Source organism: Panthera tigris, chromosome C1, assembly GCF_018350195.1.
Source record: "Panthera tigris isolate Pti1 chromosome C1, P.tigris_Pti1_mat1.1, whole genome shotgun sequence".
NCBI classification, from domain to species: Eukaryota; Metazoa; Chordata; class Mammalia; order Carnivora; family Felidae; genus Panthera; species Panthera tigris.
In genome coordinates, this window is record NC_056667.1 from 58,180,488 (window position 1) to 58,200,808 (window position 20,321).

At 38.6% G+C, this 20,321-nt stretch overlaps 1 protein-coding gene across 7 annotated transcripts in view; it reads right to left on the reverse strand.

Moving 5' to 3' along the window:
* Positions 1–20,321, reverse strand: part of PTGER3 (prostaglandin E receptor 3) — a 180,011-nt gene that overhangs the window by 21,426 nt on the left and 138,264 nt on the right. For 2 of the 7 annotated variants that reach the window (XM_042997566.1, XM_042997558.1), the window contains one exon: positions 6,382–6,463. The exons of 3 other annotated variants lie outside the window; for them this stretch is intronic. Coding sequence is in view for 2 of the 4 variants with exons in the window: in XM_042997557.1 (XP_042853491.1) it covers positions 6,248–6,463 (216 nt within the window). In the remaining 2 variants the exon portion in view is untranslated. Of the gene's footprint in view, positions 1–4,954; positions 6,464–20,321 lie in introns of those variants that run through there. 2 more of the 7 variants (XM_042997557.1, XM_042997561.1) reach the window with 2 other exon arrangements.

Consider the following 20,321-nt stretch of genomic DNA (forward strand, 5'->3'; position numbering starts at 1 on the left):
CACCGAACCTTATGTGCACTTAATCCTCACTGCTTATAGTAATTTATAAATTAAGTTCTACTGTTATCTCCATTTTACAGATGGAGAAAACTGAGACTTGGAGAAATTGAGTAAAGTGCCCAAGGGTTACCCAGCCCTAGTTCTATGTGATGCCAAAGTTTGCATGGCAGGTATGACACACAGATCACAAATACAGATACATATAAAATACCTCATTTGTTTATTTTTATAAAATTAACCCAAATTGTTCTCTAAGCTTGTTTTGCCAGGGTGGTAGAAAATTCAATTCGAGTCACTACTGGAACACACCATACCATGAAGCTGTGCTGCGTGGTCCTAGAGTTAGTTGTAGTTAGTACTACATCATCTGAGATACAGTCATTTGTCTACTTACTGAGTCCCAGTGTGATCTTCACTGTTCCAGACTAGAATCCAATCCTTCTGATCTGGCCATTCTCTTGCTCCATCTCACATTTGAGGCATCAAAGGGCATCTTTGGAGTTTGGAAGTTTGGAATCTGGTGCCCAGGGTGCCATGCTCGTGGTACATCGAAGAGACATTCCTACTGCCATGGGCCACCTCCCTGGAATGCTATTTTTGCTACTGAACAATGTGTGGGTCTTGACTTTGACCTCTTCCTGAGTTTCTCAAAATCCTGTCTACTGTCATCTTCAGGGTAATAGTAGCATAATTTCTTGAACAAGCTCTCACTTCACATCACAAAGAGCCCTTTACTTTAAGCATCTTCTGTTTTCCACTGTGAAAAAATACCAGAGGCTAAGAAATAACAAATGTTTAGCTGTGAGGTAGGAAAATATAGGAAGAATAAAGGTAAGCTAATATTCCCATAAATTGTTCTGCCACATGTGTTTTGTTTTGTTTTTTTTTTTTAGGTTTTTCAGATGGGTTAGTCTGAATGGGTGTGGGTTTGCTGATAAGGTATAATGAGTTTTGATGACTGTGTCTTTTCCTTGAAAGTCTATTTTATAGAACCCACTGCCAGGAATAGTAGTATTTCTCTTAAACCTCTGGTTTATTTTTGTGTGATGGATACCATGAGTCATGTGACAGACATTTCCCTCTCCGCAGGTCTTTTGGAGACATTTTGATCAGATATGTGTCTGTGTATTCTGATATTCCTAAGAAATATTTTCTAGGCTGAGATGTTTGAAATAAAGAAAAATTTGTTTTAAAAATACTTCACAGGGGCACCTGGGTGGCTCAGTCAGTTAAGCATCTGACTTCGGCTCAGGTCATTATCTCATAGTCCATGAGTTTGAGCTCGCGTCAGGCTCTGTGCTGACAGCTCAGAATCTGGAGCCTGCTTCAGATTCTGTCTCTCTCTCTCTCTCTCTCTCTCTGCCCCTCCCCTGCTCATGCTCTGTCTCACTCTGTCTCAAAAATAAATGAAAACATTGAAAAAAATTTTATAAAAAGAAATACTTCACATTATCATATATGTCAGGACATGGTAAGGAGGGAGACTAATGAAAGTGGCCTCTGATTCAGTCTTTTTAAATAATTTTTAACATTTCTCTTTTTAAATATATAGATTCTAGATTTTTATGTTTAACTAGCAAATATGGTGTTACTACTAAGTAACACTTGTTTAGACCTGATATCACAAGTATAAAAGAAAACCAACAATATAATGCTTTCATCTTTGTTTCTCCTTAAATATTTGTTTTTCCTTCGTGGAACTGGGAGAAGAGAAAGTTTCAGGTCACCCCAGAAGGCACAGAATTGCTGGGCCAGCCATCTAGAAGCAAAGCACAATATGGACCTGTCCGTATTTATACCTCCTCCGCCCCAAGGCAATTCCACAGACTTGAACCTCCCCACCCTTCAGAACAGGAGAAAATTGAATTTATTTCCACTTAAGTTCCAGGAGGTTGCCATGTTCCCCATGGGCACTCAATAAATATTGACTAAATTGAATGTTGCCCTGTGTTATCTTCCTTTCTTTCTTTTTCCTTCCCTGGTCCTCTGACTGCTTTCTTGGGGCCTTGAAAATTATATATATATGTATTTTCCAGATTCTGTTTGTCTCATCAGCTCTCAGTGTGAGGCCTCTCTATTTTAATATCACCTCTTTGTGTTTGTTTTCTCTGTGTGTCTTCTCTCAGTTTCTCTTGGAATCTGTTCTCTCTCTGCTTTCTTTTTCTGAGACTGTCTCTCTCTGTTCCTCTACTCCTCCCATCTCTCTGTCTCTCTGCCTGTCTCTCTCTCACAGATGTACCTTTCTGTATTTGTGTTTGTTCTCCCCCTGGAGTTATCATCTGAAGGGGTTCACAACAAGCCTCCCCAAAATGTGCTACATAGTCAGGTAGATTCTTTGAGCTGTAGTCAATGATGTCCCAAAAGACTCAAGGAAGAGTTTTTACCATCCCCTTAGCTGCCTAAAAGAATTTAGATAGAGGACCTTGTCCCAGAAGAGAACAATCACCAGATGAAACTACAAGGAATATGGGACAGGTATGGTAAACTTTCTGTGTCCTATTATCTTTACTTTGCATGGCAAACATCTGTTTACCACACATTTGCTCTTCCCATTTTCCTGTGAATTGTCTTTCTCCCCTTTGAAGTCTCAGACACCTACCCCCTTCTTAGCTCAAGATGTCAATAAGCCTTAGTTGTCTGACTGTCTGGGGGTCTCATATTGTTATGGCACTCCCATATGCAATTAAATTTGTCTTTCTCCTGCTAAGTTTTCCTATGTCAATTTAATTAATAGACCAGCCAAAGGAACCTAGAAGGGTAAAAGAAAAAAATTTTCCTCCCCTACACATCAAAAATAGTTGCCTTTTTTTCCCAAGAGATTAGACATATTTGAAGATTTTTATAAGTGCTCAGAATAATTAATTTTATGCTTTTCCCCCCTTGAAATAGCATGTTTAGCCCCTAAATATGGGAACGCAGTAACAGTGGATTGGTCTGTATTCAACTACAATACATTCTAAGTCATGTAGAGTGATTGTGTCAACTCTCCTCTGGATTTTCTGTTTGCACTCTGCCCAGACAGCACTGCATTCCTCTGTTCCTTCTGACACAAATACGGCATTTCACCAGGCGACTATTAGCCTAGAGGGAATACTAACTTCCCCCTTCCCCTAGAGTTTATATCCCGTTCCAGTAATTTGGCCCCAGATACTGGCACAGAAACACTGGTTGCATAAAGTCCCTGGAGCCTGATACTTACTTTTTGTCCTCTGTGACTCCAATTTTAAAAACTGAAATGGGACACTGGTTTGCTATTACTTTCCTACATTGACTTTCTGGTGAAGATTTGAAGGGTGTGGTCAACCGCCTCTGGGGTTTCACACAAGTAACTGTATTGCCTTGGGCATTAAAATTAATCCTCCAAACGTTATTGGTAAAATAACAAACTAATTGTTATCTAAGAAGGTATATGGAGGATTAAACTTTAAAGGTCCCTGGTACGGATAGACTAAACAAAACCTTTGCCCTTATATTTAGGAGAAAAATCATATGTTTTTCCCCTTAAGCTCTCAATATTGAGAGCTTAACATGTGCCAACCACTTTATGCAAAATATCTCATTTACTCTTTACAGCAACTCTGCAAGTTAACAAGATGACCCACGTCCTCGTTTTGCAGATGAGGAACTGAGGCTAAGAGAAGTTAAGTGACTTGACAAAAATCATAGCAGAACTGAAACTTGTTGTGTGTATTTTCACGTTATTGAAATCAATTTTTGTGCCTAGAAAAGAGCTATTCAAGATTATTTTGGTGCAAAATTAGTATTCAATTAATTTGAAACCCTTGTTTTTCTTAAGTTTGTATGCTAGTTTATAAATTGAATTAAGAAACTTATCAATCTAGCAAGTTTAATAATTACTTTGAAGGAATACTTTACAACTTAATTAAATTCTTTGAATATCCAGCCACATTTATTAATGTGATATATTTTTATTTCCTTTTAAGTACATTGTGTGACTTAACAATCTTTCCAATAACTTAATTAATTCTTATAAATCTAATAAATTAAGTTTTTAGATATGGTGAACTTCAGTTTCTCTTAAATGTTTCAAATGAAATTTCAATCTGAAATGTTAAGTCTAAACCAATGAATCAATTACTCATTTTAACTTGGAATTATAAGATTGACCTCTTATTCTAATAGGTCTAATTTTCTTGAACAGTACAAATAATTAAACTTAGAAATAAGCACAGATTCCTAAAGACAAATATTTTAATGCTTTTATATTTTGTTTTTCTTATTCATAAAACAAAATTTTGCTATCATTAAAAGATAAGGACACAATGCTATCTCCCTATTAATTTTGATGTTCCTTTCCTAAAGTAATTTTAGGAGATGCCTTCTCAATTTTCTGGGGTTTCTTAAATACCAGAATTATCAACAGGACATGACTGGACCCTTATCTGTTGGGACAATGTGTCTGTTGGGACACATTTAGACCTATTTACCTAAGTCAGTTCTCTCTGTGGTAGACACTATTCCAAGATGACCTTTAAGATTTCTGCCCCCTAGTGTGCACAACCTGTATAACCACCTCCCCTTGGGTGTGGGTAGAATTTGTGAATATGAGGAGTTATTACTCTTACAATTGTTACATTACATGGCAAAAGGAATTTCCCAGATGTGACGAATTTCCAGATGTAATGAATTTAAGTTAATCAAAGGGGGGAAATTTCCCAGGCAGGTCTGATTTAATCAGGTGAGCCTTAAAAGAAGCAAGAAGCAGTGAGAGTACTCTCCTGCTGGCCTTGGAAAGGGACCTTCAAGTCTGAAAGGAGGTCATAGCCCTGGATGACACCTTGATTTCAGTCTTGATTTCAGTCTGGTAAAACTCTGAGCAGAAGATCCAGCTAACCCACATCCAGAGTCCCCCTTAGGAACTGCCAGATAATAAATTTGTTTTGCTTTAACTTGCTAAGTTTGTGGTGATTTGTTAGAAATCGATTTAAAAAATGAATACATTCTCCAACAGGGGTGGTCTTACCACTTGTGTGCTTCAAGTTCAAGTTATACATACCTAAATCTTTTGTCCACTAACAGAGACCTGAATGCACCACCACCCCCAACTCCAGGCTGTTGTTCCTTGATAGGATTTTGCATCGTTTGCCAGGTGAGGTATTTAAATGTCTTCCCATGTATAAGAGCTTTGTCAAATATCTAAGTTCCTGTATATAGGAACTTGAAGGAGCTCCTCTCCGTTTGTTATATTCTTCCTGTATTTGGGTCATAACTCATCTAGACAGTATAATGACATCCCATTGAATTCTTTATATCTTTCATCATTTTGTCTAACTATTCCAATGTCAGTTTCTGGAAAACACTAGAGCCCACATCTGATTCTAGAATCAGACTCCTTCTATTCTTCCCTTTAATAAGCAGGCATAAGCTAAGATTTGATGAACAGTCTTGAGTATTGAAATGATATTGGGATTCTTACTTTCCCTCGTCATTCTGAGAGCATTCCAAAATTTCTCTGGCTAGTGTTCTTGGGTTCTCTCTGCTTTCTATAAAACACTAGTAATTATATTCTGACATCATCACTTACTTAGTCCCTCAAAAATGTATAATGAGCCTTCTCTCCAATGATCCTGAAGTCCACTTGTGCATTTATTCATTAAGCTTTTCTCTTAACAGTACAATGATAGTTGACCATAATACATAATACTCTGAGACATACAAAGCATAAAAGATAACAATTCTTATTCCATAAGATTTTATGGTCTATTTGGAAACAAGATATGGATACAAAAAAAATCAATAATTTTGCATACAAAATCGTAAAGTTTAAGTGATACATGTTAAGTGACATGACTGGTAAAAATACTAAGTGGAGGTACAGATTAGAGTAAGTTAAAAAACGCAGAGCAAGTAGAATTTAAGTTCATTTATTCATTCAACAAGCATATATTTAGAGTCTCTGATGTGTCAGGTGCTATGTTAGGCACTGAGGGGCCAAGAATAAGGCACAGTCACCCTCTTCATCAAGCTAACATCATAGCTGAGAAAACAAAAGCATAAGAAAAGTATGAGGACACACACTATGACAAACACTATTATGATGGTGTATATAATACGTAATGCAAAGGAAGTGGAGAGAGGGATTAGGCTGACGATAAAGATGGGTGGAAGTCAGTGGTGAGGGAGCCTTTCAAGAGGTGACATTTTCGTTGAGCCTTCTGGCAGAAATAACACTTGTCTTCTTGTTAACCATTTCAGCCATGCCAAGAACTACCCCAAGCACTGTATACTAATGAAACTCATATAATCCTCCCAATGACTTCATTTGATCAAGGATATAACGGCAGTGTGGAGTAATTCCCAAAGATGACACTGAGGTCATTCGGTCACATCTCCTCCAGCACGGCTCCAATCTCCAATCAAAGCTATTCTCGTCTCTCTCAGACTTTTGCAGACTCTGGTCTCTCTGCTGCTGCCATTGCCTCACACCTGGTCTCTTTGTGATCTTTCAAAAACACAAATCAGATAATGTCAGTGCTCTGAACAAACTTTCCAACAGCTTCCCATCTCACTTGCATTAAAACCTAAGGTTCTTAGCACAGCTTTCAAGATCCTGCATGATTTTGCCCTCAACTTCTGTGACATCATTACCTAGCACTCTCCTGAATCCATCATTCTACAGCCACCCTTCTCCCTCTTTGCTGCTCCTTGAATGCACCAAGAATGCTCCTTGCTGATCCCCCCGTCTGGGACGCTGTCCCCCAGATATTGGCATGCCTCACTTCCAGACCTCAATTCAGGTCTCTGATCAAATGTCATCTTCTCAGAAAAGCCTTCCTGACCAGCTGTGGAAAACACAACGCACTCGCCTCTCTGTTCCCACTTCACTCTGAATCCTTACCCTGCTTTATTTTTCATTGTGACACTAATCGGATATTTTCTGTCTTCATCAATGAGAATAACGTCCTTGAACTTTATACTCCTCTTTACTTTGTCTCCAACACGCAACACAAAGCTGGCACTAGAGGCTCAGTAAGTGGTGTTGAATCTGTGTATTCATTAATAAATAAAGTGATTTGTCAATGGCCACATTCTGGGTGTGTGGCAGGGTCGGCCTTTGTCTAACTCTAGACTCCAAGTTCTTAAATACTTCTTACTACTGAGGAAGAGGGGGAAAAATACATTGACACTGGGGAAAGCTGCAGCATAGAGGATGTGAGAATGAGGGAGCTGATATAAAACTAGGAAGATGGTTTGAGACATATCGTGAAGGATTTGGAAGTCTTGGAAAAGAAGCTTATAATTTCCCCTGTGAGCATGGAGAGGAGACTTGCAGCATGGTGTTAAGAGCCCCTCTAAATGTGAGTGGTGAGAGCTTGAGACCATCTGACCTGGGGAAAGGGCATTTATATACAATTTAATGACACTTCAGATCTCTTTTCATTTCCATTAGAATTCTACAGAACACTGCACTCTCTAAGGGACTAAGTGGAGAATTTAGCAAATAGATTCCTTCCTAGTATTTTTCACACCTGACCTGGTATAGACTTTTAAATGCTGAAGCTTTGAGTTATGGTTAGCTTTGATTCCTAGTCTCTTTTGGAGATCATTCTGCATATTATTAATCATAATTATTAGAATTATTTTTTATAAAAATGTGTATATGTTGTCCCTGTCTCTGTTGAGCAGCATCTTTTTATTTTTATTTCAGTATTATTTCTGTTCGTGTGTATATGGTGGGGTAGGCAAGGGGGGAGGTGAGTCTCAGGTTTCTGAATCCTACTTCCTGATATTTCTTATGGCCAGAGAAATAATTGAAGTTGGCGTCTTTTCAGTTCAATTCAAGCTTCTTTATATGATGGATTTTGTTTATTGCTCTTTGTACTTATTTTCCAATGAAGTCCTTAAATAATTTCTCTCTGTTTTTAAATTTCCAAAGTTTTGTTATCCTTTCTGTGGTACATTAGGAAATATAAAGCAGATTTTACAAATCTGTTTTACATGGGAGCTGCCTGATTTATGTCAGCTATCATTTTCTAGCTGGGTGGTTATGCTAGGTTTCATAATATGCCAAAGCTCATATTCAAATACAAACTATAGACCAGCATGTAAACAAGAGGCAGAGAAATATTTTTTTTTTTATTCCACTGAGCAATTCAAAATAAGGATGGGAAAAGACAGCTTCATATGGGTTTAATCTTGGCTGGAAAGCAATGAAGCAACAACTCTGTCTCTTTCGTTTTGGTGGTAATCAAAGCAAGCAAAGCTGTGGGTGTTGACTCTTTGAAAATCAGCGGAATGCTACCATGTATGCTTGCTAGTCTCACCCTGGCCTTTCTCCAAGCTGAGTAGAGAACAGCTCCAACAAGCCCCCTGACTGAGCAGAGAAAGCACTGCATGGTTTTTTTGCGGGAGATGCTGAAGAGGCATGAAATGCACCAGAGAGATAGTGTTTTTATGCTCTCAGGCAGATTCAAAGCTTCTGGAAAGCCACCATTCAAAGGATAAATAATAAACACCAAAGGGAACCACAGACAAGGGTAGGGAAGTTCAGGAACACATAAATGTATGTATCTATGTCGATCCTCATTTTCCAGTCAGCCCTCCAAGAATTAAACATCACCAGAGATGCTGGGAAAAGGACATGCAAATCTTCGGTAGTAAGAAAGTAGGCCTTGATTTGTGTACTTGGGATTTTTTTTTCTTCTGATGGAAAGACATGGGATATAGCAGTGATGTTTACTTCATGCATTTGTGCAGATGAGAAAAAGATCCGTCTTCCTTAGAGATTCTTCTTCTCTCTGCCTGGCACCCTTGTGCTGTGAACGCCATGCAGTATGGTACTGCATATAGTTTGCAGCCATTGGAGACAGAGTGAGCCACAGCACATTGCAGGTTTGGGAGGTTTATTTGGAAAGTAAAATGCTTGAGAGGTGCTGAATTTATCTCGTGTTCAAAGAAGTCTTTCCCCTCTTTAATGCCATCTTCACTTAGATTTCCATGCTGCTGAACTACTGTAGCTAGATCTATGCTAAATAGCTCCTTTGCAACATGCAAATTAATGCCCCCAAATCTAAATCCAGTGCACCAAAAGAATTTCCACTTAAGGTTGTGCTCCATTTGTTGATTTATATTTATGTTCTGTTAATAATAAATATGATTATCTTATTTCTCTTTTGTTTGAAAGATGGAAAGGCAATTATTTTTTGTTTGTATATAAAGATTAACATATCTTGCATTCAGAAAAAATTAAATTACTACAAAAAATTAAGACAAGAATCATGATACCAGTTGAATAATATTTGAAATTAGGTGTTAAGATCAGGTTTCCATTCTAGGCAATATATAATTCTTTTTATAAAGTTTATGCTTGATAGTTTTTTTCTTGCAGTGACAATCTATTAGATGATTCTTCATGTTATATCTTGATAAAAACTTGAGACAAGAAGGAAAAATGTCAGATTACTAACTTCCTCTTGAAAGCCCCAGGTATCTGTGAAGACTCCTTCTTAGGCTCCTTCTCTTGGGTCAGTTTTCTTTCTTTACTTTTAGGAGTTACCTTCCATTTTACTTTATACCATAGCTCTTTTCCTGTCTTTCATTCCCAAATGTCACCTTTGGGACATTTGACCTTTACTGTGTGACTACTTGAAGTTGTACATTAAGCATGCATGAATTCTTCTTCACCTCTTTCAGAAACTTCATTTGGTGCTTCTATGTTATAGCATTTCAATTCAGCTCAATTCAACATTTCTTGATAGACTATTATGTACAGACACTAGACAAGGACTTCGGGGGACATCAAGTTGAAGGAAAGATAGACCTTGCACTCAGCATTCAATAGGCAATAGCAACAACAGTAATAACAACTGGCATTTAACTTTTATTCAGTGTAGACCTAGAAGTCCTAGCCACAGCAGTCAGCCAAGAAAAAGAAATAAGAGGTATTCATATTGCAAAGTTAGACTGTCGCTATTTGTAGGTGACATGATACTATATGTAAAAAAAAAAAGTCTTTTTAAAATTATTTTTAAAATATATTTATTTTGAGAGAGAGAGAGAGAAAGTAGGGGAGGAGCAGAGAGAATCTCAAGCAGGCTCTGTGCTGTCGATGCAGAGCTTGATGTGGAACTCAGTCCCACAAACCATGAGATCATGACCTGAGCTGAGATCAAGCGCCAGATGCTTAATGAACTGAGCCACTCAAGTGCCCTGATACATAGAAAATCTTAACAATTCCACCAAAAAACTACTAGAAGTAATAAACAGAAACAGTAAAGTGGCAAGATGCAAAATTAATACCCAGGAATTGGTGGTGTTTCTATATACAAACAACGTCACAGAAAGAGAAATTTTAAAAACAACACCATTAACAATTGCACCAAAAAGAATAAACTACCCAGTAATAAACTTAACCAAAGAGGTGAAAGGCCTCATACTCTGAAAACTATAAAATCTTAATGAAAGAAATTGAAGATGACACAAACAAATGGAAAGGTATTCCATGCTGATGGACTGGAAGAATTAATATTATCAAAATGTCCATATTACCTAAAGCAGTCTACACATTTAATGCAATCCCTATCAAAGTACCAACATCATTTTTCACAAAACTGGAACAAATAATCCTAAAATTTGTATGGAACTACAGAAAACTCCAGGTAGCCAAAGCAATCTTAAGAAAGAAGAACAAGTCCGGATATATCACAATCCCACATTTAAATATATACTACAAATCTGTAGTAATCGAAACAGTATGGTACTGGCACAAAAATAGACACCTAGGTCAATGGAACAGGATAGACACCCCAGAGATAACGCACATATATAATGTCAATTAATCTATGACAAAGGAGGCAACAATATACAATGGGGGAAAGATAGTCTTTTCAACAAATTGTGTTGGGAAAGCTGGGCAGCTACATGCAAAAGAATAAAACTGGACCACTTTTAACAGCATACACAAAAAGCAACTCAAAATGGATTAAAGACCTAAACGAGAGACCTGAAATGATAAAAATCCTAGAAGAGAACCCATGCAGTAATTTCTCTGACAGCCATAGCACATTTTTCTAGATACATCTCCAGAGGCAAGGGAAACAAAAGCAAAAATAAACTATTGGGACTACATTAAAATAAAAGTTCTTGCACAGCAAAGGAAACCATAAACAAAACAAAAAAACAATCCACCAAATGGGAGAAAATATTTGAAAATGATAGATCTGATAAGGGGTTAATAGCCAAAATATATAAAGAACTTATACAACTCCACACTGCTGGATGTGAGTGATTCCATCTTGTGCACCACATACATTCACAGGAGTTCTGTTCTATTTCTTTCCTACCTTAAACACAGTAAGCCCTCTTACTTTCTTCATTATTTATTTGAATGCTATCCTCTCTGGAACCTGCTTCTTGGCCACAGTGACTTCTACTCATCTTGTAAAACTCACTTTTAGCTTCCCCAAGCTGGGCTTTCCTGACACATTCCCCCTTGGGGGGGCATTAAGTGTCTCATCTTTGGATTTCATCTACAACCAGCAAATCCAGTCACACAAAACTTACCCCACTCCTTTGTCTATTTCTGATCCTAGGCCATGAGCTGCTAACAGGCAGGGACTCTCATTTATCACTGATGCCCAACTGATGATTGTTTAACAAAAGAATGAAGAAACAATAATCCAAAAATTATTCCTCTTTGATTTTGGAACGCATTTCCTATACTCCAGTTTGCTATAAATACAATCACCCACAACGGGAGATGTCACCCAGGGACTTACGGTTAAATATTGATAAAACAGCCAGAAACATTTCCATGAAATTTAAATGTTTAACACCTCTAGTGCTGCTCTTTCCTTCACTCCTTGTTACTCTTTGTAGAGGTTCTCTCCTCTTCTCTAACTGATAAAGGCGAATCTTAAGAAATAAAACGAGCAAAAAAAAGCACCTCCAGTTTTAAAATGTGGGAACATCAAATGACAGTCCCAACTGCTTGACGGAATGAAAACAAGGTCAGTGTCTTATCCTTCCACAGTGGTTGCCCCCCCACCCCCAACGCCGAGCCAGAACTGTGCTCTCGAGTCATGCTGTTTGTTTTACAGCTTGCGGACTTGCACAAAATTCTTTTTCTCTAACAACAACAATCATAAAAATAGCATGGTCTTTTTTGCAACCTTACTCATAGCCTAAGGAAAGGAAGATTACAAAATTATGCCAGCATAAGAGCATCAGCTGAGATCCCAAAAGGTCCTAACAATACTTGGCAAATACTTTTTATAATTTGAAGAACTGAGTAAGAGAGACATATGCTATGAGTCTTAGAAAAAGACATTTGAGGTTGCCCTTAAAAGTGGGAATGCAGCAAATCAACACAGTCTTTGCCGTGAAATTCTCACTCAACTGAGAAGGGCAAACCCGAAATAGGTCTGAGTCAGTTTTGAAAGGGCTTCCTCCAGGACAGAAATGTATTTCTTTATAATCATCCCGTGAACAAGTATTATGGAGCACCTACTATATGATCTCTGGTGTGAAATACCCAGAAGTGAGGTAGTAAAATGTGGAGTTTCAGGGGGAAAAAGACTGGGGGCAGACAGACCTGTATTTCAGTCCCAGTTCTCTCACTTATTCACTGTTGCTTTGAGGCTTGTTAGTGAGCCTCTCTTAACCTGTGATTCCTTGTCTATAACATGCTGATAATAACCCTACCTCAGCTTTGTTCTGACGCTTAAACAAGATCGTGTATTCAGAGAGCTTAGCTAAGTGCCTGGCACCGAGTGGCACTTAGTAAACGGTGGCTATCACCTGCTGACATGTATTTAACATGGCTGGTACCAAGCACAATCAATCTCAAATGAGAAGCATACAGAGAAAATCTGTTACAAGTGAAAGTACGTCTCTAGTCTTCGTGTGCTCATAAATTATACCAGGCCCTCCAAGGATAAACACAACCCTACTCTCTGTCCCCTGCCAGTAATTATAACCTCCACTAAAGCAAGAACATTTCTTCGTTTTCCTTTCTAGCTTTCTAGAAAGAAACCATTCCCACACCAAACCAAACACCATTCCCACAGCATATCTTGAAGTATATATTGAACAAGATTTCATCAATATCCTTTCTGCGGTTAGGTGATTGGCTCTTGGAAAGCAGAAACAAGGTCCAGTATTCGTCTTTTTTTTTATGCTGTTACTACTGAGTACAAACTAGAGGGGAACTAAGGACAAAACAGGACAGCTCAGATTGGATCTAATTTACTAGCTCCATCCAAAAGTTCCCAGATCAATGTCCTAATGTAGCCTGAGGGAAGGTACCCATCATTTGCCAAATACCTTATGTTACCAAACCTAATTTTCATGCTAAGCCACATGAGGTAGATATACATTTCCCCATGGTATAGAGGAAGCCAAGGCTCAGAGCAGTGAAGACTTTTCCAAAGCCAGGCAGCTAAGTAGGCAGCACCTCGATTTAATCTAGAAGAGCCTGATGCTTTCTCCCACAGCACACAGCCTATTGATTCAGCAGTGACAGTGGTTTAAAGAATGATATCGGAACAGGGCCAACATGCTGTGCATGGAGTGTAGAATATTGGTCGCTCTGCTAAGAGAGCATCTTTTCTTGTGACATTGTTATTTCCTGATGAGGCTACCTCACCAGGACTTTCCCCAGCATCTGTCTTATCCTGGTAGGTGTCAAGATCATAGAGAGAAACCATTTTTTGTCACTAAAATCCAGCTCCCTGAGTTCATATGTCAGTGTTCAGGCAGGAATGTGAAATGCCTTTTACATGACTAAAATCTCTTCCCTGAATAGTCAAGACTTTTCCATGAATGGATAGAATTTTATAATACAAGATGTTCAAATAGGTCAGGAAAAATTCCTTTGAAAACTACTGCCAAAATGAAATTCTCTAAATGTTCCGGTCGAAAGTACGTTTGCTGCTAGGAATACAAACAACAGAGAAAATTCATTTGTTGATAGCTTCCCTGATATTTTAATTATACTCTCCAAATTCTGTTTTTTTCCTCGATGTAACAATTTTATTCTCAAAATAAAAATGTTTAATCCACATGTAATAGTAAAATTAATGCATTATCTTTTTTCCTTGCTGTAAAATGAAATTAAAAATGCCAAGAAGCACATTTTGCTTCCAGCAGAATGGAAAGTAACCTTTTGAAGGGCCTGATAAATTTGATTTCTTATGTAGTTTTCTGATAATCATCAGTTTAACTCTGTTAAATACCAAGTGGCATTTTAAGCCTGCAAGTCTGCCAGAAAACTACATTGAATTCCCAGTGTCTTAAGTGACCTTGAATAGCTTAACACATTTCAGTATCTTTCTGGTTGTCTGATATGAGGCATATTTGGTTATTTTCATTGCCTTGTTGAAGGCAAACTTAATATGTCTTAAAAAAATGTGTTACATAATTTGTTCAACCCATGGAGGAAAATTAGAATTTTTAAAAATACTGTGGATTTTTAAATTCCTGTGCCATTTGGTTGAAAGCTCACCTTTAAGCAAAAGAACATTAAAGTTACTCTGTTTTTTGAAATCTCTCCCTTGAAAGCCACTCCTATCCCCTTCAGAGATCTACTCATCTTTATGAGAGACTTATAGAGTAGATGTTATTTTTTAAAGGTATTATTTAATTATTTTGAGAGAGAGAGCATGCATGCATGAAGGTGGGGAAAGAGCAGAGAGAGAGGGAGAGAGAGAATCCCAAGCAGATTCTGCGTTGTCAGCACAGAGCCCAACGTGGAGCCCAAACCTATGAACAGAGAGATCATGATCTGAGTCTAAATCAAGAGCCAGATGCTTAACCAACTGACTCACCCAGGTGCCCCTGGAGTAGATGTTATTAATTCCACTTTATAAATGATGAAAATGAGACTCAAAGAATGTACATTTTGTGCCCCAGAAAATGTGACTGTAAAGGGGCAGAGGCAGGGCTCAAACCACTGGGTCTGATACCAGGTCCAATCTTTTAACCTGAAACATGACTTTCTTAGCATTCCCTTGTTTTTCTCTCCTTAAAGTTTCTCTCTTGATATTTTAACTTTGAATACTCCCTCAGCACCATAGTGAGAGGACAGAATTCTGACACAGAAATGACAACTAGAAGACATGAATAAGTAATTTATAGGTCATGATCTTTACCTCTCCTTTTTTTATTTTCTCAAAACTACTTGATAGTTGATAGTTCACCCTCTGTGTGTATAGGGCTTTCTGAGCAAGTCTTTTGCTGGGCATGAATAACAAAGCTAACAATCTAAGGTTAATGTGGTTAGTACCCTTTTCTTCTAAAGTTTATTTATTTATTTTGAAAGAGAGAGAGACAGAGCATCTGCAAGGGGAAGGGCAGAGAAAGAGGGAGAGAGAGAGAACCCCAAACAGACTCTGGGCTGTCAGCACAGAGCTCCATGCAGGGCTCCATCTCACAAACTGTGAGATCATGACTTGAGCTGAAATCAAGAGTCAGACACTCAACAGGTTGAGCCATCCAAGGGCCTCAATGTGGTTAGTATTCTAAAGGTTTGAGCAAGCTTGTCTCTATCCCTAAATAAGATGAGTGGTTCCAGGATTCAACTAGTTGCTTATGAATAGCAGTAACTCCTTATTCCATGCAACTACAAAATCACGAAAAATCCAACATAAGGGCTAATTGAATCAACGAGTTTGGGAGATGCAAAGCTGAAATTTGGATTCCAGATTTTGCAAAGACGTTTTAGAATGCTCTGCTCAGTCCCTGAAGTGAAGATTTCACAAAAACAAAGTTCTGTTTCACAGAAAGAGCTCAGAGCATACTTGAGGAAGAAAATATAGAGAACAGGAAAGGAGCCAGGTCTCACATAATGTTATGTACAGGACTGTGACATCAAGTTGACACTGTATCCTCTTGACAGACTGTTTTGTTTGCATGTGTCATCATAGAAGACAACGAGAGTTTCAAAGCTCAAGCTAATTTCACAAAGGGACTTTCAGCAGTGGTCAAGCAGTTGTACTAGACCAAGGGTGCCAAATAAATGCTTTCCACAGATCCTGGCAGTCGGTGACAAAGTCCCTGTAAAACCAGAATAAGATTAGGAAGTAAGAGCAATGCAGTCCTTGCTCTCATGCTGTTTGGTAGAAGGCTGCACCTGATTCTTCTGGGAAAGACTGCCCTTTGCAATGAAATGATAACATTCCTAAAAGTTTTGGCATTAAAATATCTCCTGTTTGAAAAGAATAAGATAATAGATTTCAGGTTTGTTTGTATTTTTTTATCCTTAATTAAATTACAAGTTGGCCATTGTTAGGGATTGAATTTAGTCCCCTAGCTGAAGTTTTAATCTCCAGTACCTGTGAATGTGACCTTATTTAGAAATACAGTCTTTGGAGATGATCGAGTCAAGATGAAGTCATTAGGGTGGGCCCTACTCCAATATGACCCTGTCTTTATAAAAAGGGGAAATTTGGACACAGAGACATATACATACAAAGGAAAGATGAAGTGGAGATAATGGGAGAATGCCATCTACAAGCCAGGGAATGGCAAAGAATGCTAGCAACCCCCCAGAACCTAGGGTAGAGGCATGGAACAAATTCTTCCTCACAACCCTCAGAAGGAACCAAATGTGCCCACACCCTGATCTCTGTTTCTAGCCTCCAGAATCTTGACACAATACATTTCTATTATTTAAGCCTCCTAGTTTGTGATGACTTGTGTGGCTGCTCTAAGAAATTAATGTAGCCATCCTAGACCAATTATCTATTTTTCTTTTATTTTGTTTTGCTTTTTGAAATTTTACTAGTTCTTGAAATCTCAAATTCTGGAAACCCTTAAACCAAATTACCTTAAAATCCCATCCAATCTTAAGATTTTATGATGCTTTACACTGTTGAACATTTTTCCTAATTTTTATGATTAGTCATTAAGTGCCCACAGGATTGGAGACATCCAGATTCTCCTTAAGAAAGCAGAGTACAAACAGGAACAACATTTAGGTGTTACAGGGCCAAACCTGAGAAAATATCTCAGCATATGGCTTGAAACATTGAATGTGGATGCTCGATTGATTTCTTTCCCTGTAGTTTGAGTAGAAATAAAACTCGATGCTCCTGGTATAATATATAAGGATCCAACACTGCTCTGGCCATGGATCTGATGAAGGTGTATGTTTCTCAGAAAGTTAGAGAAGGGTACCCAAAAATCTATGGCACCTTCTATTTGGTTCATCAGACAGTCCTCATCTCTCATGGGTCATGGTAACTCTTTCTCCTTTCCTTTCTCCTCCTCAGCAAGCTATATAAGAGGAGATTAGGGGCAGTGAGGTATGTTTTACCAGATCATGCTTGAATGTACTGACGAGTGCCCCATTTCCGTTGCTCAGATGGGTTTGAAAAAAATCCAGCTGGGAATTCATCCATTTATTCACTCATGCATTTATCCAATGAATAAAAAAAAAAGAAAAAGAGGAGACCCAGGGACACCAATCCATGCTATATATCACACTGTCATAAAATGACTCTATAATTATAATAACTAGTATGTGTTAAAAATCTCTACCTTCATTTTATAGATGAGCTAAAATAATTGAACTTGTCCTTGGTTCTACCACTGATGAATGCAGTAGCTTGACCTTCATTCTGTATGTCTCCTCTCCATGTCTCCTCTATATCAAGATGCCTGCCCTTACAACCCACCAGACTGGTGTATACACATCACTGTACCCTAAGACATGCCTTCACTCAGGAACTGGCTTCTCCCAGTCTCTACACACCTCTAACCAAAGTCTATCACCTCACAAAAAAACTGGTCTCCAGAAAAACTTCCAGAATTCCTGGTCTCCATCCTTGCTCAGCCAACCTCCCAGAACTTAGATTTTTAATTGTGTAACTTCTGTTTGTTTGTTTGTTTTGCATTTATTGGAATGCTGTGCTGTGTTTGATATCAGCATGTCTGTGTATTTGATTTTATCTCCCTGGAAGATCATCTCCTCTTTAAAGGAAAATACTGTATCCCCTAGTTTCTAGTCCTAACCTCGCTGCTAAAGAGACAGACAATATTAGTTATATCACTTAATCTATTTGAACCTCCATGTCCCAATTGATACAAAAAGAGGGTGGTGGGAAGATGCAGTCTATCAACATCTCTTACCCTGGTAGTGTGTATATAGGTCTCCCAAGCATCCCTGTCCTTTGCTGGCTCTGAGAATTGCCCAGTTGAGGCTCATGGCCATATTTGCTCATGTGAAGGCTACTCTGGTCTTATCAGCGTAGACCACCCCCACATCTCTGCTGGGCAACACTACTGAGTGTAGACTCAGGCAGCCCACACTGCCGCCTAACATGATCTTCCTGTTTCTCTCCTCTCCCTTTCATTTGCCATAGTCATAAATACTGCTCCAGACCAAGATGACAGATTCTTCTCCACATCCTCCTCATCTTTACAGACACCATCTCACCTTCCTAAAGTACGTTTACACTTCCTGCTTCCTCGGTCCATCCCTACTCCTATAAGACATGGTCATTCCTCACCTATTCCGTGAAGGCTTTGCTGACCACCAATCTGCCATCAGAATCTGTGCAACTGCTGTAGCATTTAAAAATATTTGTCCCTCTGCATTTTAACTGCATCATATAGAAATAACATAGTGAAATGCTTATGAGCATAGTTGTCTTGGTTTCAGACTGCCTACCTTTATAATCATCACTGTGCCACTTACTAGCTATTTGCCCTGGACAAATTATTGCTCTGCACCTCAGTTTCCTCATCTGTTGAATGAGGATAACAATAGTATTTATCAGCTGGAATGTTTTTAAGGATTGATGAGTTAATGCATGAAAGCACATAGAATAGTGAACACATTATTGAGTTAACACTATGCACGAATACCACCCCATATCTCTTTTTCCCTCTAGGATTTCAAATAAGAAAAGAACTAATTCGTTATAACATCAGATTTGTAAAGTCATAAGATCTCCTTTTCTTTCTTTTAAATCTCCCTTTTCATCAACCACTTCACATCCTGATATCCTCTCTCCTTCAATTGTCTGAGGTAATAATGTTGACCTGCCCCTCTGCCTGATATTTAAGTAATGCACCACGAATTAGACCATTCCTGTATAATAGGACAAGGTGAGGCTTGTTGTTGGAAAGATGGAAAGACATAATATATGTGAAAATGCCTGAACATGTAGATTCATTCAAAGAATGTTCATTAAGCACCTTTTCTGTGCTTAGCATGTGCCACCAGATCCTGGGAATACAGTCCTTGATTCATGTTGTCTCTGTTTAGTGAAGGATACAGACAACTCTATCTACAGTTGGGATGCGATGTGATTAGTTGTGATGAAGGGACGAAACCGGATGCTATCATAACCCACAGTGCATATAATTGTCTCCAAAAGTAGAAGAAGGCTTCCTGAAGAAAGAGCACCCAGGCTGAGTCTCAAAGATGGAATGGGAACCAATCAGCCTTGGAAGAAGGGAAGTCTCCCAGGCTAAAGGATAACCACAGGGGAGAAGACAGAGAGGCCCAGAGCCCCGCTGTGTTTTGGAACTACTACAAGAAGTTCTGAGTGATTGAGGAGTGGGAAGAGATAAGCATGGACCAGATTATAAAGGGGTTTTATGCTTCTGCCTGGATTTTACCCTGCAGGCAAGGGGGAGCACTTTGCATTAGGCAGGGGATTAATAGCACCAAATCTGGGTTTATACTGGCAGTAGTGTGAACAGTAAGTTGCAGAAGACTGCGGTAGAAACCAAACAGGGTTTTGTGGGGTTATTCCAATAACCTTCATGAGAAAATGCTTAAGGACCTGAACTAAGGAATGCAGATGAAAAGACCAGAGGTAAAAAAGGCAAAATTAAACAAATAACCTAGGAGAGAAAATACATAAAGTTCACACCAGTTTTTTTGGGGTGTAACTGTACTATATCTTTCAGTGATTCAATGTCAGATTCCTCAACATTTTAACAGACTTTCTAGATGCAACGAGTGTAATGGTAGGAATTTTGAGTGCATCCCAGGTGGTCTTTGACCGGTAAGGACTTTGGAGGGTGCCTCACCCACATCTCAGTGGCAACAGTCTTTCCCATGGAGGTGCAGCCTTGGGTTGCAAAAATAACCCAAAGCTACCAATTTTATCCCTAATTTTCTTTGGCACATTTATTTAGATACAGAGCCTGTTTCAGATTAACTTTAATTTTATTTCTTATCTTACAGACCTCTGTCCCTATTTCTTTGCTGGATCACTGCCAAACCCCAAGCTCCTATCATGCACAGTAACTATTTCCTTCTTTGTGGGCGGGCAGGCTGCTGGAGCTAAAGGGAGAAGGAGATGTTTTCTGCTATATATATATATATATGTACACACACATATATA